The 21660-nt window shown below is 40.8% G+C and overlaps 2 protein-coding genes across 2 annotated transcripts; both read left to right on the top strand.

The window, feature by feature from the left end:
* The first annotated feature begins 106 nt into the window (after positions 1-106).
* On the top strand, positions 107-20102 carry LOC137278696 (uncharacterized). Its single transcript, XM_067811210.1, has 8 exons — positions 107-523; positions 2788-3485; positions 9170-9289; positions 11028-11242; positions 13785-13886; positions 15393-15605; positions 15924-15992; positions 17219-20102. Exons 1-8 carry the CDS (start codon positions 159-161, stop codon positions 17315-17317), a joined length of 1881 nt encoding a protein of 626 aa, XP_067667311.1. The 5' UTR covers positions 107-158; the 3' UTR covers positions 17318-20102.
* A 748-nt stretch (positions 20103-20850) lies between these two features.
* On the top strand, positions 20851-21306 carry LOC137279125 (spore coat assembly protein ExsA-like). The gene has a single exon (XM_067811601.1). The coding sequence runs from the start codon at positions 20851-20853 to the stop codon at positions 21304-21306; it is 456 nt and encodes a 151-aa protein (XP_067667702.1).
* Positions 21307-21660: the final 354 nt, after the last annotated feature.

Below are 21660 nucleotides of genomic sequence, written 5' to 3'. Positions count from 1 at the left end.
CCGTAAAGCCTTTACCCCTTCTACGAAATCATGGACTGCCCCCCCCCCCCCCCCCCCCCACTCCACCAATAAAACTGGGAGGGATTTCCGTCTATTTCTGAAACAAATATGGCAACGTCAACATAGATTCACACCGAGAACCCGTGCTGCATATCACTATGGCTGACGGTCCTGCAAATGAACTTTTAGATATAGCAAGTATGGAAAGTCCACGGAGAATTAATCCTTTTGACATCGAAACTGAAACGGTGAAGGCAAGCCACCGAACACGGCCCAGCTTGAAACGTGCTGGAAGCGATCCTTCAGCTGTCAAGAGAACTGTTATCGGTCATTCGCAATCTGATTGTCCCGATTGTGTCACCACGACCGTACCCCGCCCCCGCGATGTGTCTCCACATTCAAGGGAAGAGAGAATTCGAGCAAGAACTCTCACACTTCACGCGCACAGACTGCAGCCGCTGTATGTGCCTCGTGCAACAGGTGAATCTCAATACGGAAGTGGAGTTTTACGTTTCCTCGACATGTGAGTTCAGCATGTTATGTCATAACTCGGTAATTGGTGAGGGGTGTGTCAGCGAGGTTTGCCTGTAGGCGAACAGCTGACATTTCTGTTAGGGCTGTTGAATTGGGAATTTAACGTGTTTTTTACAAACATAACGCGTATTTCACTGTTATATTGCTAAAAGCACACTTATTTTCACTCACTCAGGCGGTATGAATAGAGTATTATTGTTATTTCTAAACTGAAACTTAGAACAGATTATTATTGTGAAAAATTTTACACATTAAGTCAATATGTCTCTGTATGAAATACCTTGTACAGTCCATTTGATGCAAAATCTCCCCAATGACTGTTTGAAATGTCTTGTACGGTCCATTTGAGGCAAAATCTCCCCAGTGAATTGCACTATAACTCAAAAACAAATAATCGTAAATGACTCAACTAATGCCAAAGTAAATACAAAGAACACACAAACTCTGCATAAATTTGTTATAATTTTTGTCAACAAAATATAAGATTTGTTTAACAAACCATCATTATTTTCACTGCAAAACTTGTGACATGGGTGTAGCAATAGCTCAGGTAACAGCCACTAAGTGAGAGGCATGTGCGATGATGATTTCATCAGTAGGGGATGGTATCAAAAGTCATCATACCGTACTTCAGAATCGGATGTGGAGTCACTGCTGTCAGTCATCAGAGTGCACTTGTATGATAACAGGACTGAATGTTGCCTGTTGCAAACTGCCAGTACTGATGCTTCACAGTATTTTCAACTTTCTCAGCTGATTTTTTCCATCTGTCTTGTGAAATCTTAGCCATGGATTCATGGACTAGATTCTGAACGTCTGTCATTTTAAATGTTGTGTATTCCAGGCAACGTCAGATTTGATGACACCCTAGATCAGTTCAATCGGGTTCAAATCGTAATGATAAGGAGGCAAACATAAGACATCATGATCTTGTGATTTCGGATACTGGTTAATTTTATACACAGTTGGTCTTTTTTTATTTTAATAATTTCATAAAGTTTTGGTTTTGTTATGTTTTGTGGAAATGGTACACTATGGTTTTGTAACCAAAATTGTTATCATGTCTGAATTCCTTGAATTTGAAGTTGCGGCTTTCATATCACTATGATATGAAGCATTGTTCAGGACAATTAAGCTCGTTGACATCTTCATGTACCAGTTGTTTTTGTGTCCATTCCATGAAAATCTGTCCGTTCATTTTGGTGTGGTAATATTGGTTTTCTTTGGGTTTAGTCCTAAACACAAAAGAATACCCAGGTAAGAATCCCACTGATTTACAACCTGCATGAAGCACCATGAGTCGCTCTCCTTTGCTTATTGGCAGTCAGTCTTCTGGAACATGCCTCTTCAGTGCTAGCGACCCACTGGGTTTCCAAAGTGTGACTTGCATTCACCCAGGTCTCAAACCCCTCCTCCCAGTTTCAACATATGGTGCGTAAACAATTATTTCTCTTAGTTATTCCGCACAGTATCTGATCTTTCACTAAGAACACAACTCACTTCTCCGCTAACTTTGGTGTACTGAAATCTCAAGCAATCTCCAAAGTTGAAACTTAGATATCGAGAGTGAATTTTGAGTTTCCATTTCTTTTTGCAATATGCTTAATGACAAGTATCTATTCTTGCTATGTAAACTTCAGATTGTGTTAGGACAAGTTGTTTTTGAAACGAATCAAGTTTTTCAATTTTTGTGGATTTTGATACACACCCCACCTCATGCCTTCCTGGACCCCACCTCATGCTCATGTTTGAAGATGGAGTTTGTCGTTGTTTTAATAATATTTTCAATTGTTGCTGAGGAACCCCAACATCAAGATAAAAGTTTCAGAAATTTATCAAGTGCATAAAATTGTCTGCCCCGTTGAGTTTCAGAAGCTGTAGACCTATAACATCAGCAGTAAACTTCATTGTGTGAGATGAATCAATCACTCGGTCAGTAGGATAAACCATCACATGACAAATTTGCCCAAGCCTCACACCTACGTGACTGTTGCCTGAGTAATGAAGGTTTGTTAAACAACTTTTATATTTTGTTGACAAATATTACAGCAAAATACTGCAGAGTTGGTATGTTTTTCCTATTCACTTTGGCGTTAGTTTGAGTCATTTACAATCATTTGTTGTTGAGTACGAATGCAATTCATTGGGGAGATTTTGCCTCAGATGGATTGTATGAATGTGTTACTTGTATTGAGCCTCTGTGAAGTTGGTTAGTCTCCAAGGAAGTTGGATATATTGTGAGTCTGGTTCCAGGACCGAAGACCCTGGTACCTTCAGTCCTCTAACGTCTTCGCCGGACCGGTTCCTTGCATCCCAGGGTTCACCATACATGTCTCAGCTTTTGTCGGCAGTACAGTCCATGGATGATGGTCTCCACCACAAAAACATCAAGATGTCGCGGCGTCTTCCCAGCTGGATGTGGTACCTCCTAGCACGATCACTTGGCATCAAACTAAATCCTGAAGACAGACCAATATTTGCTACCTTGTTACACATCATCACTCTCACAGCTGCTGTGACATTTGCAATTACTGGTGCTTGGTATAACGTGTGTGATATTCTGAGTGAATATTCCAAGACAACAGTTCTTATTGGCACAGTAACAATGATGATTGGGTTTGGGTGGATACTGCTGGGGGTTTATGCACACAAACTGGCTGGGAAGTTGTTCAGCAATAAAAACTTTGCAGAGAGTGTCCGCATGCATTCAAAGACCTTCTTGAAGATTAGCACTGCTGGTTTGATGTCCCTCCTTGGGTTGGGACTTGTGGGGATCAACTCGTATGATGGTTTTGACTTGTACCTCGGCTCTACCTGTACCAAGATACAGCTGCAGCCGATCGTGTGCCATATTCAGTTTGTGTCAAAGACATTCTACGCTTTGCTCTGCGTCCTGTGGACTCTTCTAGTGGGCTTTGTCATGCTGTCCGTTTGTCGAACACATACTATAGGTGCGTAAGTGTTATACCACAGATGAGTCCTGTGTTACATCATAGGTGAGTCAGTGTTATACCATACGAGTCAGTGTTATGCCACAGGTGAGTCAGTGTTATGCCACAAGGGAGTCAGTGTTGTACCACAGGTGAGTCAGTGTTATACCAATCATAAGTTAAGTGTTATACCACAGGTGCATCGGTGTTATACCATTCATTACTTAAGTGTTATATCATAGATGAGTCAGTGTTATGCCACACATGCGTTACATGTTACTCCAGCGCATCGCGGAGTTGACAGTTTAGACTACATCGCACGGTTATTTATTCACCGAATCATTAATTGCCGGAACTACCAGATGTCTGTTTTGCCATCACTAACAGCAATAAAAACAATCAGAGTGGCTTAACCTGACATGCGACATGGATTGCTAAGTCAGAGGAAATCCCTGCCTGCCCGATATATATAGTAATACGGTAATACTCACGGAAGTATTAAGAACTTAGGAAGTGACATATTGTGATAGTATACTATATAGAGTGCTGAAAAACACATCAGTGTTATGTTCCAAATTCTGACAATTTAATGATGGCATTGCGAATGTAACTAAAGATCAACTCCAAGATGAAATGGCGACAAGTGACACGTCAAGTGACCCATCATGCCGTAAAAGAAAACGTGGGGAATACAGCAATTACGATCCCGAAGTACGGGTGAAAATTGCTGTGTATTCGGTTGAACTAGGTGTCATGAAGGCAGCCAGTAGATTCTCTGGTGAACAGAAGAAGAAAGTGAATGAATCCACTTTCTGTAGTATGAAAGCAAGTTCCTGAAACAGCAAAGCAGCTGTAAAACAGCAGAATCTCCACGCCAATTGGTTAAGGCCGTCCGAGGTCAGAGGCCAAAGCTGGGTCAATACGAAGACAAAATTAAGAACTGGGTGAAAAAAAACGAGATGGTCTGGTGGTACTGTTAACACAAGAATATTGCTTGCAGTGACTAATGGAATCATGAGAAAATGTCATAAATCTGGTGACTGATTCCTGGGCTAGATCGCTTTTATGATGCATGGACTTTGTGAAATGCAAGGGAACTAAAGGTGTGAAAAAGCTGCGTGTGATTTCACTGACATCAAGACAGAGTTTCTGAATCGTGTACAGGATGTCATTGACCACTGAATGTCATTACCATCCCTGTTAACCTAGTCATCAACTGGGACCAGACTGGCCTCTGTCTCCTTCCTGGTGGTGACTGGACAATGGAAGAACAAGGGATGAAGCAGATGATCATCTTTGGCAAGCGACAGATCAAAGGGCTACTTTCAATGACCAAGTCCGGTGATTTGCTGCCCCCTCAGCTGATCTACCCTGGAAAATCACACCGATGTCATCCATCTATCAACTTTCCAGCAGACTGGGACGTCACTGTGACAAACAGAATCGCAGTGGAGAACAGAAGAATCCATGCTCAGATTTGTGGAGAAATTCATTGACCCCTATGTTGTAGAAACACGAAAACAGCTGGGATTAGGTCCCGACCAGAATGCTTTGTACATCTTCGATGTCTACCATTCTCATCATACGGACAGTTACGTGAACTTCTACAAGAGAGGAACATTTGTTTCCTCTGTGTCTCAGCTGCCTGTACTGACAAGCTGCAACCATTTGACCTAGCTCTGAACAAAGAATTTCAAAGATGAAATCAAACAGTGCTTCCACGAATGGTATTCCAGTGAGGTTGTGCGACAACTTGATGAACAAGAGGATGCAGGCAATGATGATGCAGTGTCTGCAATTTCAGTTGATACCAGGACCAGCATCATCAAGCCCCTTCATGGACAATGGGATATCAAGGCATATGACACTAAGTCAAAGAAGAAGGACCTCATTCACAGCGGGTTCAAACAAGCCGACCTGCTGTGAAAGTGATGTTAATTGACTATCAATTACGAGTACTAATGAACTTCTATAAAATTTTAATGAATAAATAAAATGCTGCCGTATTGTTTCTTTCTGAGTTGTTTCATGGTAATCCATTTTGTATCAAACCATCTCTCTCTATGATTGGTCAAATAGAGCACGTAATGGCACACATTAATGGTATTGCTATAATTCGTAATTCTGCTATAGGAATGGGCTCATTAATCATTTTCAGTGTGGGAAATCCATTACAGCCACAGTTATATTACTAGTAAGTTTGATTCTTTTTGATTCTATCAATCGCCATTTGAACATTCCCATGGATTCCGATCCTCAAACCTAATGTGTTATGGCAGCAACTCAGAGGCAAGCAGGCAAGCATGTGTGTAGTTAATGAACGAAAGGTTTTTTCACAGTGTACAATTTACAATATTTTGCGCGAAAAGCACGGAAATAAAACCTGCGCAATATGAAATATGTTTACAGTATATCATAGATTAGTCAGTGTAGTGCCACATGTGAGTCAGTGTTATGTCATCCATGACTTAAGTGTTATATCACAGAGTCAGTGTTGTACCATTCATGAGTTAAAGGTCGCATATACTCTAGTAGGGTACAAATACAAAATCACTTGTTGACATCGCTATAAATGAAACCCCGCCATTAAGACTACTCATTTCATCCTTTGATTAACTTAAATCGACCTTTTTGTCAACAGTGCACAATTCCTAGCCGCAAACGAAATTTCATCCAATCAGAGCGACGTGTCTCCGTGATGTAATTGTAGGTATAGAAATGAGGGTCTGTGCAGTATTCATCTACATTTCAGGTGTAAAACTCCTTCGTTTACAGTTTTCTACAAACCTGAAATCGCAAAAGCTGTTGTGGAAAATGAAAGCTATATGTTCTCACAATCTCCTATCATTTAGTTTTGTCTCCTGCTTTGCCTAGTTTCGAGTTACAACCCTTGTTTTCATAGACAATTCGGTCAAAATCACTTGGTGTCGCTAGGTTGTAATCTGTGTTAGGTGGTATAAACCTACATGTTATTTGTCATCATTCACTTGATGCTCAGTTAATGAATTTATAACAGGTATAATTAGTGGTAACGCCACTTAGATCACCCGACAAAGGCCCCCATTTGGTATTTCTAGTGTCTGGATCGATCAAAGGATTAACCGATAACACACTGATTGATTGATTAGTTTTATGCGGATTTAGATGGGGAATTTGTCCAAAGGTTGTGTTTATGTATGTACATATACTAATCTATACTGAATACAATCTGTCGTGTCTGTGTCTATGTAAAAACAACACCCTTCTTTCAAAGGATTAACTGCCAATACATTGATTGATTGCTCATTATTGGCTAACTAAATAACTTTTTAAAAAGAATGACATTATGCAATTAGTTGCCAGGTGTGCTATCTTGGGTGACCAATGAAACTATATAGCAATGTGAAAAACCTGAAACGATAATCACGTTTTCGTATAATAGACTGTTAAAAGACACATCACTTGGGAAATCTGCAGATGAATTATATATCACTCGTTTTTGTGGATATTGACGGATACATTCCTCGAACAAGGTAATAGCCTGACATTGCTCCTATAACTTTAATTTTAGTATTTGCATTTTTGTTTTTATGAACTTGTCATAGCTTTCAACAGAATCATTGTTTTCGTCATGAAGTGTAAAGATGCAGATGACTTACACTAGGTTTTGTGTGTGAATTATGATTCATATAGGTAAACATATGAAATGTCTACATATTACATTCCTGTTATACATTCGCAGATAGCTTCTTTTTATTAAGTTTCAAAATGCATACAAGTATGATTATAAAGTAATTAGGATTATGAGACCAAGTATAAAGACGTATATTGACAAGTGTCTACATACTGGTGAGTGAACGTTACAAACCAAGTAAATTAAGCATGTGAAGAAATTTATTGCACAGTATTTTCACTTCGACACCGACCTTGCTTAGCTTATGTCACAGGTTGTGTCATGCAAACTCCTTTTGGTAATGATTCAAATACATATTTATGTAGTTTGATTTTCTAACTTGATGAAAACAAACCATAATCTCATTAATTCAAATGGATTTGACTTCACAATTTTCAAAAATGGCGGCGCCCTGTCCTAGGACGAATGCTATTTAAGTTTCTTTTCACCGATTTACAAAAGCAAAACTACTCTTTACTCGTAATAAAATATGTATTTTATTGATGGACAATAGGATTTTGCATGACATTGCTTATAACATAACAGTTTCACTCTTGGAAGTGAGGTGGAGGTCAGTTTAATATTGCTTGCAATATTTATGTCACTTCGACCCCCACCTTGCTTCCTTGGAAGAAGTCCTCATGTTAAAAGTTGTGTCATGCAAAATCCTTTTGGCCATGATTCAAATGCATATTTAACTACCAGTAAAAAGTAGTTTTGATTTTCTAACTTGATGAGAACAAATCATAATCTCAATAATTCTAACGGGCTTTAGCCCATGACTTCACAATTTTCAAAAATGGCGGCGCCCTGTCTGAGGATGAATGCTATTTAAGTTTGTTTTCACCAACTTACAAAATCAAAATTACTTTTCACTGGTAGTAAAATATGTATATGATGGACATTAGGATTTTGCATGACATTGTTTATATCATAACAATTTCACTCTTGGCAGCGCTCAATCATACGGGTCAATATAATATTACTTACGATAATATTGTCACTTCGACCACAACCTCATTTCCGAGGAAGAAAGCGTTATATCCATGCAAAATCCTTTTGGTCAGCAATGTGTAGTAAGCACTCTTGATTTTATAAACTCGATGAAACTTGAACTCCTTTTTCTGTCCTGGAAGCGTGGTAGGGGGCGAACCATCCGATTTAGTATATACCACAGGCTTCCACAATGCTCACTTCACACACGCTAACAACCAATTTAAGCACTAACTGCAGGGTCCGGTGGAAATCTGTGCATAGTGACACCATCACCCGACCCCAAGGAACAATTGACGGCAACACAACAATTCGGCATGTCTTTGGTGACGTTGAGAAATCAGCAAAATGACAAGCTTCCTACACATTTTCCATACATTTAGCTGAAAATCGTTCCTTCTATGACGTCACTGTAGGGATCTGGCGACAGAGTTACCTAACCTGTCTGTGGTTTCATTTGCGGGTGAGAGAGAAGCAGACAGCTTTTTAGCAACTTTTGAGCACTTGGTATAAATTAACCACAAGTTTTTTGTTAAAAAAATGGTGTTCCGTTTATGACTAACCAGAAGTCTTTCATATGCAGTGATAAAAAGAGTACCAAAAAATTTAGTTTAGTTGTTCTTTAAGTGTGATACCACATGCAAGTCTGTGTAATACCATTTGTGAACTAAGTGTTATATCACAGGTGAGTCAGTGTTATGTCAAAGTGAGTCAGTGTTATACCATTCATGAGTTAAGTGTGATACCATTGGTGAGTCAGTGTTATTCCATTCATGAGTAATATGTTATATTACAGGTGAACCAGTGTTGTACCATTCATTAGTTAAATGTTATATCACAGGTGAGTCAGTGTTATACCATTCATGAGTTAGGTGTTATACCACACGCAAGTCTGTAATAATCCATCATGTTGACATCGTTTATGTATTGCAAGATTCACATTATTACTTTTCTCCAGAGATATCAAAGACTGAAAATTTCATACCAAACATGAGTCAGGTCCTCACTAAATATGAATCAGTTTGAGAACTGTATTGTATTTGCAAGTGTTACGTTGTAGGTGTTCGTCGGTTTATGCGTGAAATGAGCATGGATGCCAAGAGGTATGAGGCCTTCTGGATGGAGCAGGTGTTGGGGCAGGTTTCCCCGGCACAGAAGGAGGAGCAGTCAGTGGAGGAAGGTAAACAATTTCACTTTCCTGTGTCAGTGTGTGGTCGTTTAATTTGGAATCAACTTTAATGTCAGAATTTCATGGCATTGAATAGCCTTCTCAAATCTGATAGCATGATGTGTGCAGACATTGTTAATTAACATGTGCTGGACTCTCTCCCAACATTGTCCCCAATTGTCTGGTATTGTTGTGATGAGAAAAATTGCAATATGTGATTGATGGCAAAAAACATTGAAAACTGGTATTCATATGCAGCTAAAACCTCTTGAAAGTTTTCGTTATATAATTCTGTATAATGTCGAAAGATTTTCTTTAGCTAATCCTGTATAATGTTGGATGATTTCATTTATCTGATCCTAAATACTGTCAGAAGATTTCTGTAGCCAGTTCTGTATACTGTCGAAAGATTTTCTTTATCTAATCCTGTATGTTTTCAGCCAATCAGTTTTTAGCATCACTCATAGCTTCATTTGTTGTAAACAGAGCATGGTTGTAATGAATATCTAAATAAAACAACAGGTTACCCATGTGCAAAATTATTAGTTCTCCATGTGAGTACATTCTAACTGGGTGAAAGAAAATACCCTACCATTATGGTATTTGAAGGTCACATGCAACGTAAAACACAACTTTGCAGATTCTGATACCTTTAGGTATGCACCTACCAAAACAAATCATGAAAAGTGCCGATTCAACCTGAAAAAAAGCCTGCAAAATCGGAGTTCAAATGATTCACTAAATTTCCCCCAGGGCTGGGGGAAAAACAGGTTTCAACAGCTGTGCTAAGCTGCACCCATAACACATGCGCAGTGAATAGGTTTGCGGAGCTTGAAACAGTATGCATGCTCGGAGTATGAGGTCGTGAGCATTAGTCTAATCTTGGTTGTGTCACAGAGAAAGCTCAATGTCTGGTTTATTGACACCTGTATGTCTGCCTGCCTGTCTGCTTAAGACAATATGCAATAGACAGCTTCAATCATTGACCACATGCAATTTGAACTTAACACCTATCAGGCTATACGCCATAAACAAAATAAATTGATTTATGACTCATGCACCCGATTCCAGTCTCTGCCACATTATGTAATTAGGCACGTGTGATACTTGTACACATGACAAGTTTTTATGTCTGTGGGTTGCAAACAAACTACAGCCATATTTTCAGATGACAGGATTTGATGGAAACTGATGCAAACTCTTATCAGCTTCAAGTCCTGCTTTGTACTTGGATGAATGACAGTTTCCAGTCATGCAGTAGTTCACCATCTCTGCTGAGATGATTTTTGATCTGATCGAACTGAAATTCAGAGAACATGTATTTACAAAACCCAACATCTCTATACACATTCTCTATGGATAACAACTTCTAGTGTATATGATTTTGTTTGACAACGGTATATGAATCCATACTGAAACGATGCATCAAGTACAATAAAAGAAGGTTGTTATCCATAAAGAATCTTACTTTCTTGTGACTAGCCATACTTCTAAAATGCCCATCAAACAAATCATCTTTCTGTACTCACAATGAGCCCTCAGCAAATCAGCAAATGAACCAGCCAATCGGAAGCCGTTGTTACACTTTAGTGCACAAACACCCGCTATGACTGGGTTCAGTCTCCCGAGGGCTCCGTTTCGAGGAAAGTAAGCCCAAGTACAAAGTACCCTTCCTCTTTGTCCTAATGTTGTCTGCTGGGGATTGTGGTTTTCATCAGATATAAGTATCTCATTTTCAATGTTGTGACAGAATGGTTCATCTGGGATGATCTTGCCATGAACAGTGACTTAGACAACAATGTGGTCACATCACAAGGGGTGTTTCTTGAATCAATTCGTGGACAAACATTTTCTCCCCTGAGGTCTCGTGGTAGCCGTTCCCGGACCAGGTCAGAACCTGTTGCTGACAACCCAAACACACGGAGAGAGAGTGATGTTAGAGGAAGGGAGAGGACTGACAGTGAGGTTAGTAGCAGCTTCACAGGATGCCACATCTAACTGTACTCCTTCCCCAATACCTTTCTGTAGTCCTGTGTGATTGACAGCTGTTAGATTTCTTATACACAGCATATACCACTTCATTAACCTGGGAGTGATACACAGCATATACCACTTCATTAACCTGGGAGTGATACACAGCATATACCACTTCATTAACCTGGGAGTGATACACAGCATATACCACTTCATTAACCTGGGAGTGATACACAGCATATACCTCTTCATTAACCTGGGAGTGATACACAGCATATACCACTTCATTAACCTGGGAGTGATACACAGCATATACCACTTCATTAACCTGGGAGTGATACACAGCATATACCACTTCATTAACCTGGGAGTGATACACAGCATATACCTCTTCATTAACCTGGGAGTGATACACAGCATATACCACTTCATTAACCTGGGAGTGATACACAGCATATACCACTTCATTAACCTGGGAGTGATACACAGCATATACCACTTCATTAACCTGGGAGTGATACACAGCATATACCACTTCATTAACCTGGGAGTGATACACAGCATATACCACTTCATTAACCTGGGAGTGATACACAGCATATACCACTTCATTAACCTGGGAGTGATACACAGCATATACCACTTCATTAACCTGGGAGTGATACACAGCATATACCACTTCATTAACCTGGGAGTGATACACAGCATATACCACTTCATTAACCTGGGAGTGATACACAGCATATACCACTTCATTAACCTGGGAGTGATACACAGCATATACCACTTCATTAACCTGGGAGTGATACACAGCATATACCACTTCATTAACCTGGGAGTGATACACAGCATATACCACTTCATTAACCTGGGAGTGATACACAGCATATACCTCTTCATTAACCTGGGAGTGATACACAGCATATACCACTTCATTAACCTGGGAGTGATACACAGCATATACCACTTCATTAACCTGGGAGTGATACACAGCATATACCTCTTCATTAACCTGGGAGTGATACACAGCATATACCACTTCATTAACCTGGGAGTGATACACAGCATATACCACTTCATTAACCTGGGAGTGATACACAGCATATACCTCTTCATTAACCTGGGAGTGATACACAGCATATACCTCTTCATTAACCTGGGAGTGATACACAGCATATACCACTTCATTAACCTGGGAGTGATACACAGCATATACCTCTTCATTAACCTGGGAGTGATACACAGCATATACCACTTCATTAACCTGGGAGTGATACACAGCATATACCTCTTCATTAACCTGGGAGTGATACACAGCATATACCTCTTCATTAACCTGGGAGTGATACACAGCATATACCTCTTCATTAACCTGGGAGTGATACACAGCATATACCACTTCATTAACCTGGGAGTGATACACAGCATATACCACTTCATTAACCTGGGAGTGATACACAGCATATACCACTTCATTAACCTGGGAGTGATACACAGCATATACCTCTTCATTAACCTGGGAGTGATACACAGCATATACCTCTTCATTAACCTGGGAGTGATACACAGCATATACCACTTCATTAACCTGGGAGTGATACACAGCATATACCACTTCATTAACCTGGGAGTGATACACAGCATATACCACTTCATTAACCTGGGAGTGATACACAGCATATACCACTTCATTAACCTGGGAGTGATACACAGCATATACCACTTCATTAACCTGGGAGTGATACACAGCATATACCTCTTCATTAACCTGGGAGTGATACACAGCATATACCACTTCATTAACCTGGGAGTGATACACAGCATATACCACTTCATTAACCTGGGAGTGATACACAGCATATACCACTTCATTAACCTGGGAGTGATACACAGCATATACCACTTCATTAACCTGGGAGTGATACACAGCATATACCACTTCATTAACCTGGGAGTGATACACAGCATATACCTCTTCAATACCATGGTCATGTTTCTCACAAAGGCAGGACACTGACATTCAGAGGTGTGTTTTCCTGTAGACCATCTACAGTGTACAAACGGACATGCAAGCCTTGTGGACAACCCTGGTGTGAAGCATGTCATCAATGGTCCCTCTTCTCACAATAATGTGAAGAACAGTGAATAAATCTTTGATAAAACTAATAAGATGCATTACTTGTTATTTTACCAGTATTCATAATTTATATACATCAGCCCTTTCAAAGGTAGGAAAATATATGTCTGTATCATTTTCCAGAAAAACAATGCCTGAGAACTAGTTCTGTTTATTAATCAAACATCACTGTTATATGTCTTTTAAGACTTCAAAAAAGTATAATACTTTATAGATAACAACTTCGATATTTCTATGATGAAAGAATGTGGTGAAAGCAAAGGGAGGTTATAAAATTATAGATGCATCCAGGGTATAGTGGAGATTTATTGTAACAAATACCCTGGAGATAATCAAGAATGGTCTAATGTGTGACACAAAGTTTCAGTGTTACCATGGTTTCCATTTATAAAACAGAAGGACGAATCAGAGGACAACAAAGATGAGTTGTGTGACATCCTAGCAGTGCCTCCCATCATGTCCAACGACATTCTACTGTTCTCATACTGGAAGATGTCTGTAAGTGACCACAATACTCACTAATACTGCTAAAGATCTCATGACTCGGTTGTTTAGAGATGTGTTGTGGGATGTTTGAGCTCCTGTACGCCAATGAAGTTCCCAAACCTGATGCAGATCATGATAACCCTAGTCAAAGTGAGTCTATGACTGATTTGTTGCTTTTAATAAACGAGGGCTCATGTCAGGATTTTACACGCTAAGGCTCATATTTTAGGTTGATAGCTAATGAACAATTGCCCTCATGAAATCCAAAACGTTCATATCATCAAACGTTCCTACAACACAGCCAAGACATTGGAGGAATCTCCATAGACTTAAATGTTGGCAGGGGCAATTTGATTGGTGTACACAAACAGGAATGCAGACATGCCAGATTCCCTTTGGTTAAACTGCCCCTAAGATCACAAACAAAGTGTTGTTCATAACAATTCAATGTTGTTCAATTCAATATCATGAAATTCAGCATCATGGCTTGAGCATAGCGTGTTATCACATTAGCCTGAGGAAGAATTAGAGGTTGAGAAAAGTTACGAGATCGCAGGCTTACACGCTCTAGATATCATATGAACAAAAAGAAACTATCTTGTAATCAGACTGAAGTTGTTAAGCATTTTATAGAGATATATCCAACACAAGCCAAAAGGGCAAATATGTGCCAGGCTCTGAGAGTGTAACTTCAAATCCTGGATGGGAGCCAGCCCCAAAAGTGCTGGAAACTGCTCCATACTGAGAAACTATTATCTCAAATCCATGTATAACATCTATTATCTAGCCTCATGTAAGAATGTCAGGTTTTGATTGGTCCACGTGACTCTGATAAAATACCATGTCCATCCATCATGATCCGCGAGGGGGAGTATAAAAGTCGTATCGCCCCGCTACGAAAGTCATATCACCCCGCTATGCCTCGGTGACGACGCGAAGTGAGAAAAGCGTGCATCGACAAGCCTTTAGTAACATGCGGTGCATTGAGGTCAAACGATCAGCTGGTGTCAACATGGCAGCAATGAAACGTGTTGTGTTGCGTGTTGTTTTGTTTTGATTTAGTGAAAACATTCAGCTAGATTAATGCATTATCACATCGTGTCTAGGGAAATACAGGGTTTTATCAGTCCCTCATAAGGTTGTATTCCCTTCGCCTCCGGAATTTCCCCCATATTTCCCTTGACACGATGTGATGACTTATAATGTATTCAGTGGCTCCAAGTAGCCCTGTCTTTTGTTTTATTTTATTTTTGAAAGTCATTGTCGTGATGTTAGAACAAATATTGGGACTTAGTTTCCTTAAGTCTCTGTAGTAGTTTGTTCCATCAGGAGGCTGAAGTGTCACAAACTGTTTCAGTCAAGGTTGCTGAAGTCTGTGCATCAGCCCCAGCATTCATTCATAACTGACAATGATCAGGTTTGATAAATACGACCTCCTGTACTGATATCAAGCTAAGCTGATTTACTGTCTAGTGAGGCCCCCACCCTTACAAAGTATATCTGTTCTTACAATTTCAGAGACGTCTGGTGGTGACATCACGGTTCCTGCAGCGGTGGTTGTCCAGCTGGATCGCCTTTATCTTCATCTGGTGCGCTGACTACATTATATTCTGGGCCAACCACAGCGCCACACTGACCGGCATCCTGCAGTTTGTCTTTCCTCTCCTTGTCCTGCTGCTTGTCTGCTCCGCCTACGCTGAGGTGAATGCTGAAGGACAGCGGCTGATCAAGGTGTGCTCTAGCTGTTCCATGGTCATCAGCAATTAGTTGTTTGCTGTGTCAGATGTATGTTGGTCTATGTCCCGGGTATATTGTTTTTAGGGGCTGTTGATTCTGTGCTTTACTTCATTGTTTTATATACTGTCAGTATTATTTTATGACCTGTCTATGGTTGTGGCCAAATTTAGTTGGTTTTTGGGGGAGGGGGGTGGTGTGGGTTCAGGTTTTTTTTTCAGGATTTCTTTTATGTTAGTATGCACAGAAGATTACTGTAAATCATTCTTGGATTTTTATTATTTGATAACTGAGAACTTGATATACCTATTCCAGTGTATCTGCCCCACAGAAGGGAGGCTGCCCCTCTTGAAGTTCTTCATCCAGCAGCCGTTGCAGATGCAGGTAGGTGCATGGAACAATGTCATCGCCACAGGTAGGCACAGCACAGACCACTGTCATCACTACAGGTAGGTGCTGCATGGAGCAATGTCATCACCCCAGGTATGTGCGGCTTGGACCACTGTCGTCAGCACGGGTAGGTGCAGCATGGATCAGTGTCATCACCCCAGGTAGGTGCGGCTTGGACCACTGTCGTCAGCACGGGTAGGTGCAGCATGGATCAGTGTCATCACTACAGATAGTGTGGACCATTATGATCAGTACGAGTATAGGTGCAGCATGGAGCCTTATCATCACTGCAGGTATGTGCAGCACGGAAGAATGTCATTCGTTACATGTAGGTGTAGTGTGGACCAATGTCATCATTACAGGTAGATGTAGTATGGACCAATGTCATCATTACAGGTAGATGTAGTATGGACCAATGTCATCATTACAGGTAGCAAGGACCTATAACACCAGTATATTGATTTGACTAATTGATACACTCTGAGGTTCGCCAGCATGAGGATTTTACGCTCTGGGGTTTCGCCAGCATGAGGATTTTACACTCTGGGGTTCACCAGCATGAGGATTTTACACTCTGGGGTTCATCAGCATTAGGGTTTTACGCTCTGGGGTTCGTCAGCATGAGAGTTTTACGCTCTGGGGTTCGCCAGCATTAGGATTTTACACTCTGGGGTTCGTCAGCATGAGAGTTTTACGCTCTGGGGTTCGCCAGCATTAGGATTTTACGCTCTGGTGTTCGTCAGCATGAGAGTTTTACGCTCTGGGGTTCGTCAGCATGAGAGTTTTACGCTCTGGGGTTCGCCAGCATGAGAGTTTTACGCTCTGGGGTTCGCCAGCATTAGGATTTTACACTCTGGGGTTCGTCAGCATGAGAGTTTTACGCTCTGGGGTTCGCCAGCATTAGGGTTTTACGCTCTGGGGTTCATCAGCATGAGAGTTTTACGCTCTGGGGTTCGCCAGCATTAGGGTTTTACGCTCTGGGGTTCGCCAGCATGAGAGTTTTACGCTCTGGGGTTCGCCAGCATTAGGATTTTACACTCTGGGGTTCGCCAGCATGAGAGTTTTACGCTCTGGGGTTCGCCAGCATGAGAGTTTTACGCTCTGGGGTTCGCCAGCATTAGGATTTTACACTCTGACACTTAGGGCCCAGTATCAGGATTTTATCCTGTAACACTTAGGTCCACCAGTTTAAAGTAACTGCTGCTTCTTTCTGGATGCAGGTATTCAGCTTCCCCATCACATACAACGCAATTTTAGGGGTCATCCTGGCATTCTCTGTCGCCTTCGCATCTCGGATCGTCCTTGATGAAGTCTTGTAAACTGCACACACAGGATGCCATACAACGCTCAAAGTCACAGCATGCAGGATTTCATTGAAGCGACAAATAAAACTGTAAATGTTTTCTTTCATTACATAAATTGTGAATATAGTGCCATGTGACTGTCTAAAGATCACAACAGATTTGAGACAAAATGATACAGACGAATTGCAATCTAACACAAAACCAAATAAACACAAAAGAATCAGTCCTTCACAGAGTGCAGTAAAAACATGCAAACTAATATAATTTTTGTCACAAAGATAAAAAAGTTGTTTAAGAAACTGTCATCATTTATTTGCAAGTTGTCCCAGTTTGTTACAAGGGCATCATGTCAACTCAAGGACTGTTGGTCTGTTGTTTCTGTGACACTCCACATTGGTTTGCTTCTTTAATGTCTACATGTTTCTGTGTTCGACTGCAATTCATCGGTATCATTCTAAATAGCCTGTAATGTCTTGCCATGTCAGTGTAAAGAGATGGATTCTTGTCTACTGTGTACAAAGACTGATATTTTGTTGTGAATATGTACAAAGACTGATAATTAGTAATGTGAATATGTACAAAGACTGACATTTTGTTGTGAATATGTACAAAGACGGACAATTAGTTATGTGAATATGAACAAATATTTGATGCATGCCAAAATTGACACTGCATTGTGAATATTAGGTGCAGGATATTGACATTTGATATATTTTTTTTTTTATCATTTTATGACCAATCATCCACACTATGGACAGTTTATGTGTGTTGTGCATTTGTTGAAACATTCCACAGTACCAACACAGTGTGCCTGAACGTCTTAAACATGTATATCCTTTATGTAAGTTTATCTAAGATTTACAGAATACTTTTAGAGCATATATTTTATTCCAGTTATAACTGGGTGGTTTTATCAGACGCTTGTCATGTCATCTACTATATCATTCCAGTCACTTTAGTCTAGGAATTTTTCTTATGAATGTTTAGCTTGCTTGAATGTTAAATTGTGTTTGACGGATTTAATGGATGTGGAAATTTGTGCCAGTGTTCTCATTGGTACATGGTATCTCACGCTTAACACATATTTCTGGAGTTATATCTGTGTAGTCAGAAAGTTGGTTGGCATCAATGTTGAAACTTTCAGTACTCTGTGACACAGATCTGTAATTTACTGTAAACATGTTGCTATGGAAATGTTTTTATTTTATTCATTTGTTATATATGTTGACCTTGGCCCATCCATACAAGATGTCTAATTATCCTGTTAGGGCCAATGCAAGGACCCTTCTGTAGCTGATGGGGATCGAGATCTATTTTGTGTATCAAAATCCAGGTTGTGTCTAAGTACGGCAATGTGCACTAACCTTCATTTCAGTCCCATTGTAAACCTTAATTTTAAGGTCACATGCAACGTAAAACACAACTTTGCAGATTCTGGTACCTTTCGGCGATGGAAAAAAAGCCCACAAAATCAGAGTTCAAACGTTTCACCAAATTTCCCCCAGCGCTGGGTGGGGGGGAAGAACTGGTTTCAACAGCTGTGCTGTGCTGCACCCATAACACATACGCAGTGAATAGGTTCGCGGAGTTTGAAACAGTATGCATGCCCAGAGTATGAGCTCATGAGCATTAATCTAATCTTGGGTGTGTACACAAACAAGTAAATAATCTACTCGTTACGTAAAAAACTTGTTGATTGTGGTAAGCAGTCTCTATCACAGAGAAAGCTCAGTGTCTGGTTTATTCACACCTGTATGTCTGCTAAAGACAGCATGCAGTACACAGCTTCAATCATTGACCACGTGCAATTTGAACTTAACACCTATCAGACTATACAACATAAAGAAATTAAATTGATTTATGACTCGTGCACCCAGCTCCCGTCTCTGCCACATTATATGTAAATAGGCAAGTGTGATACACATGACATGTTTTTATGTCTGTGGGTTGCAAACAAACTACAGACATTTTATTCGGATGATTGGATCTGACAGAAACTGGTGCAAACTCTTGTCAGCTTTAAGTCCTGCTTTGTACTTGGACGAATGACGGATTCCAGTCACGTAGATCGCGCACAAATTCAGGGAACATGTATTTTCAAAACCTAACATCTCTATGAGAGATCAAAAAGAAAATGTTATCCATAAAGAATCTTACTTTCTTGTGACTCGCCATACTTCTAAAATGCCCATCAAACAGATCATCTTTCTGTACACACAATGAACCATCAGCATATCAGCAAATGAAACAGCCAATCGGAAGCTGTTGTTACACTTGAGTGCACATCCACCCACTATGACTGGGTTCAGTCTCACAAGGGCTTCGTTTCGGGGGAAGTAAGCCCAAGTACAAAATATTTTACTTTTTTATCGCGATTGTACGCTTATGATTTTGTTGCAATGTATATTATATGTTATGAATAAGTGATAAATGTGTTTTAATTATGTTTGATTTTTCGGTTGCATGTGACCTTTAAGTTGTCATGCACATGGCAAGCTTGAAGTCCCTATAGGTAACGATCATAGATCGTACAGGTTATTTACTCCAGAGAGTAATTAGATAGGGACATTCTGGTTTTCAGCTATTCTCATATCAGGTGTGTAGGTAAATAGGAGAGATAACTATTCTTAACTCATCTGAACTATCAAATTCTCATGCACTCACAGCTATTTTGTACAAGATGTAGGTTTTGTGATACTAAATGTGTTCTTGTGACAGTAATCAGACACTGTACTTGCATGTAGTGCAATACCATTGTATGATGCTCTCAAATATTTTCCATAAACATTTGTCACTGTCAGTGTTTTGTCATTTCCACCTATTTCTGACTTTGGTTTGGTTGACTTAAGTATGTAGGTGAATCATGCCCATACACAGACCACTGCATGCTCAGTACCTCCACACAATCTCCCAACATGCATCCCCCCTCAGTACCTCCACACAATCTCCCAACATGCATCCCCCTCAGTACCTCCACACAATCTCCCAACATGCATCCCCCCTCAGTACCTCCACACAATCTCCCAACATGCATCCCCCCTCAGTACCTCCACACAATCTCCCAACATGCATCCCTCAGTACCTCCACACAATCTCCCAACATGCATCCCTCAGTACCTCCACAGAATCTCCCAACATGCATCCCCCTCAGTACCTCCACACAATCTCCCAACATGCATCCCCCCTCAGTACCTCCACACAATCTCCCAACATGCATCCCCCTCAGTACCTCCACACAATCTCCCAACATGCATCCCCCCTCAGTACCTGCACAGAATCTCCCAACATGCATCCCCCTCAGTACCTCCACACAATCTCCCAACATGCATCCCCCTCAGTACCTCCACACAATCTCCCAACATGCATCCCCCTCAGTACCTCCACAGAATCTCCCAACATGCATCCCCCTCAGTACCTCCACAGAATCTCCCAACATGCATCCCCCCTCAGTACCTCCACACAATCTCCCAACATGCATCCCCCCTCAGTACCTCCACAGAATCTCCCAACATGCATCCCCCCTCAGTACCTCCACACAATCTCCCAACATGCATCCCCCTCAGTACCTCCACACAATCTCCCAACATGCATCCCCCCTCAGTACCTCCACAGAATCTCCCAACATGCATCCCTCAGTACCTCCACAGAATCTCCCAACATGCATCCCCCTCAGTACCTCCACACAATCTCCCAACATGCATCCCCCTCAGTACCTCCACAGAATCTCCCAACATGCATCCCTCAGTACCTCCACAGAATCTCCCAACATGCATCCCCCTCAGTACCCCAACACAATCTCCCAACATGCATCCCCCCTCAGTACCTCCACAGAATCTCCCAACATGCATCCCCCTCAGTACCTCCACAGAATCTCCCAACATGCATCCCTCAGTACCTCCACACAATCTCCCAACATGCATCCCTCAGTTCTCCCACACAATCTACCAACATGCATCCCCCTCAGTACCCCAACACAATCTCCCAACATGCATCAGTACCCTTAATCTCCCAACATGCATCTCCCTCAGTGACCAAACAGCAGGCAGGAGGAAGCAATCTTCAATCGGTTGGAGAAAGAGTATGTTCAAAGCTGTCATGTTCTTAAACCCTCAGAATTTGACAGCCAGCCACGAAGGTGTCAATATGAAATGCTGGATTGTTATCTTACAGCGAAACATCCATCAACAATTGTCTTGCAAGGTTGATGTATGTGCAGACTGCTAGATAAGTGAGAGGTTTCATGTCGTTTACAGGACACCAGAACAAAGTTGTTGCACAATACTCAGAAGAAGTTTTCAATGTCTAGTAATAATTCACTGTAGGTCAGCCATTTTTTCCACGTTGAAACTATTTCTGTA

Source organism: Haliotis asinina, chromosome 3, assembly GCF_037392515.1.
Source record: "Haliotis asinina isolate JCU_RB_2024 chromosome 3, JCU_Hal_asi_v2, whole genome shotgun sequence".
In the NCBI taxonomy this organism is placed as follows: domain Eukaryota; kingdom Metazoa; phylum Mollusca; class Gastropoda; order Lepetellida; family Haliotidae; genus Haliotis; species Haliotis asinina.
Note: the sequence above shows the minus strand (reverse complement) of the source record. Positions and strands in the feature narration are given on the sequence as shown.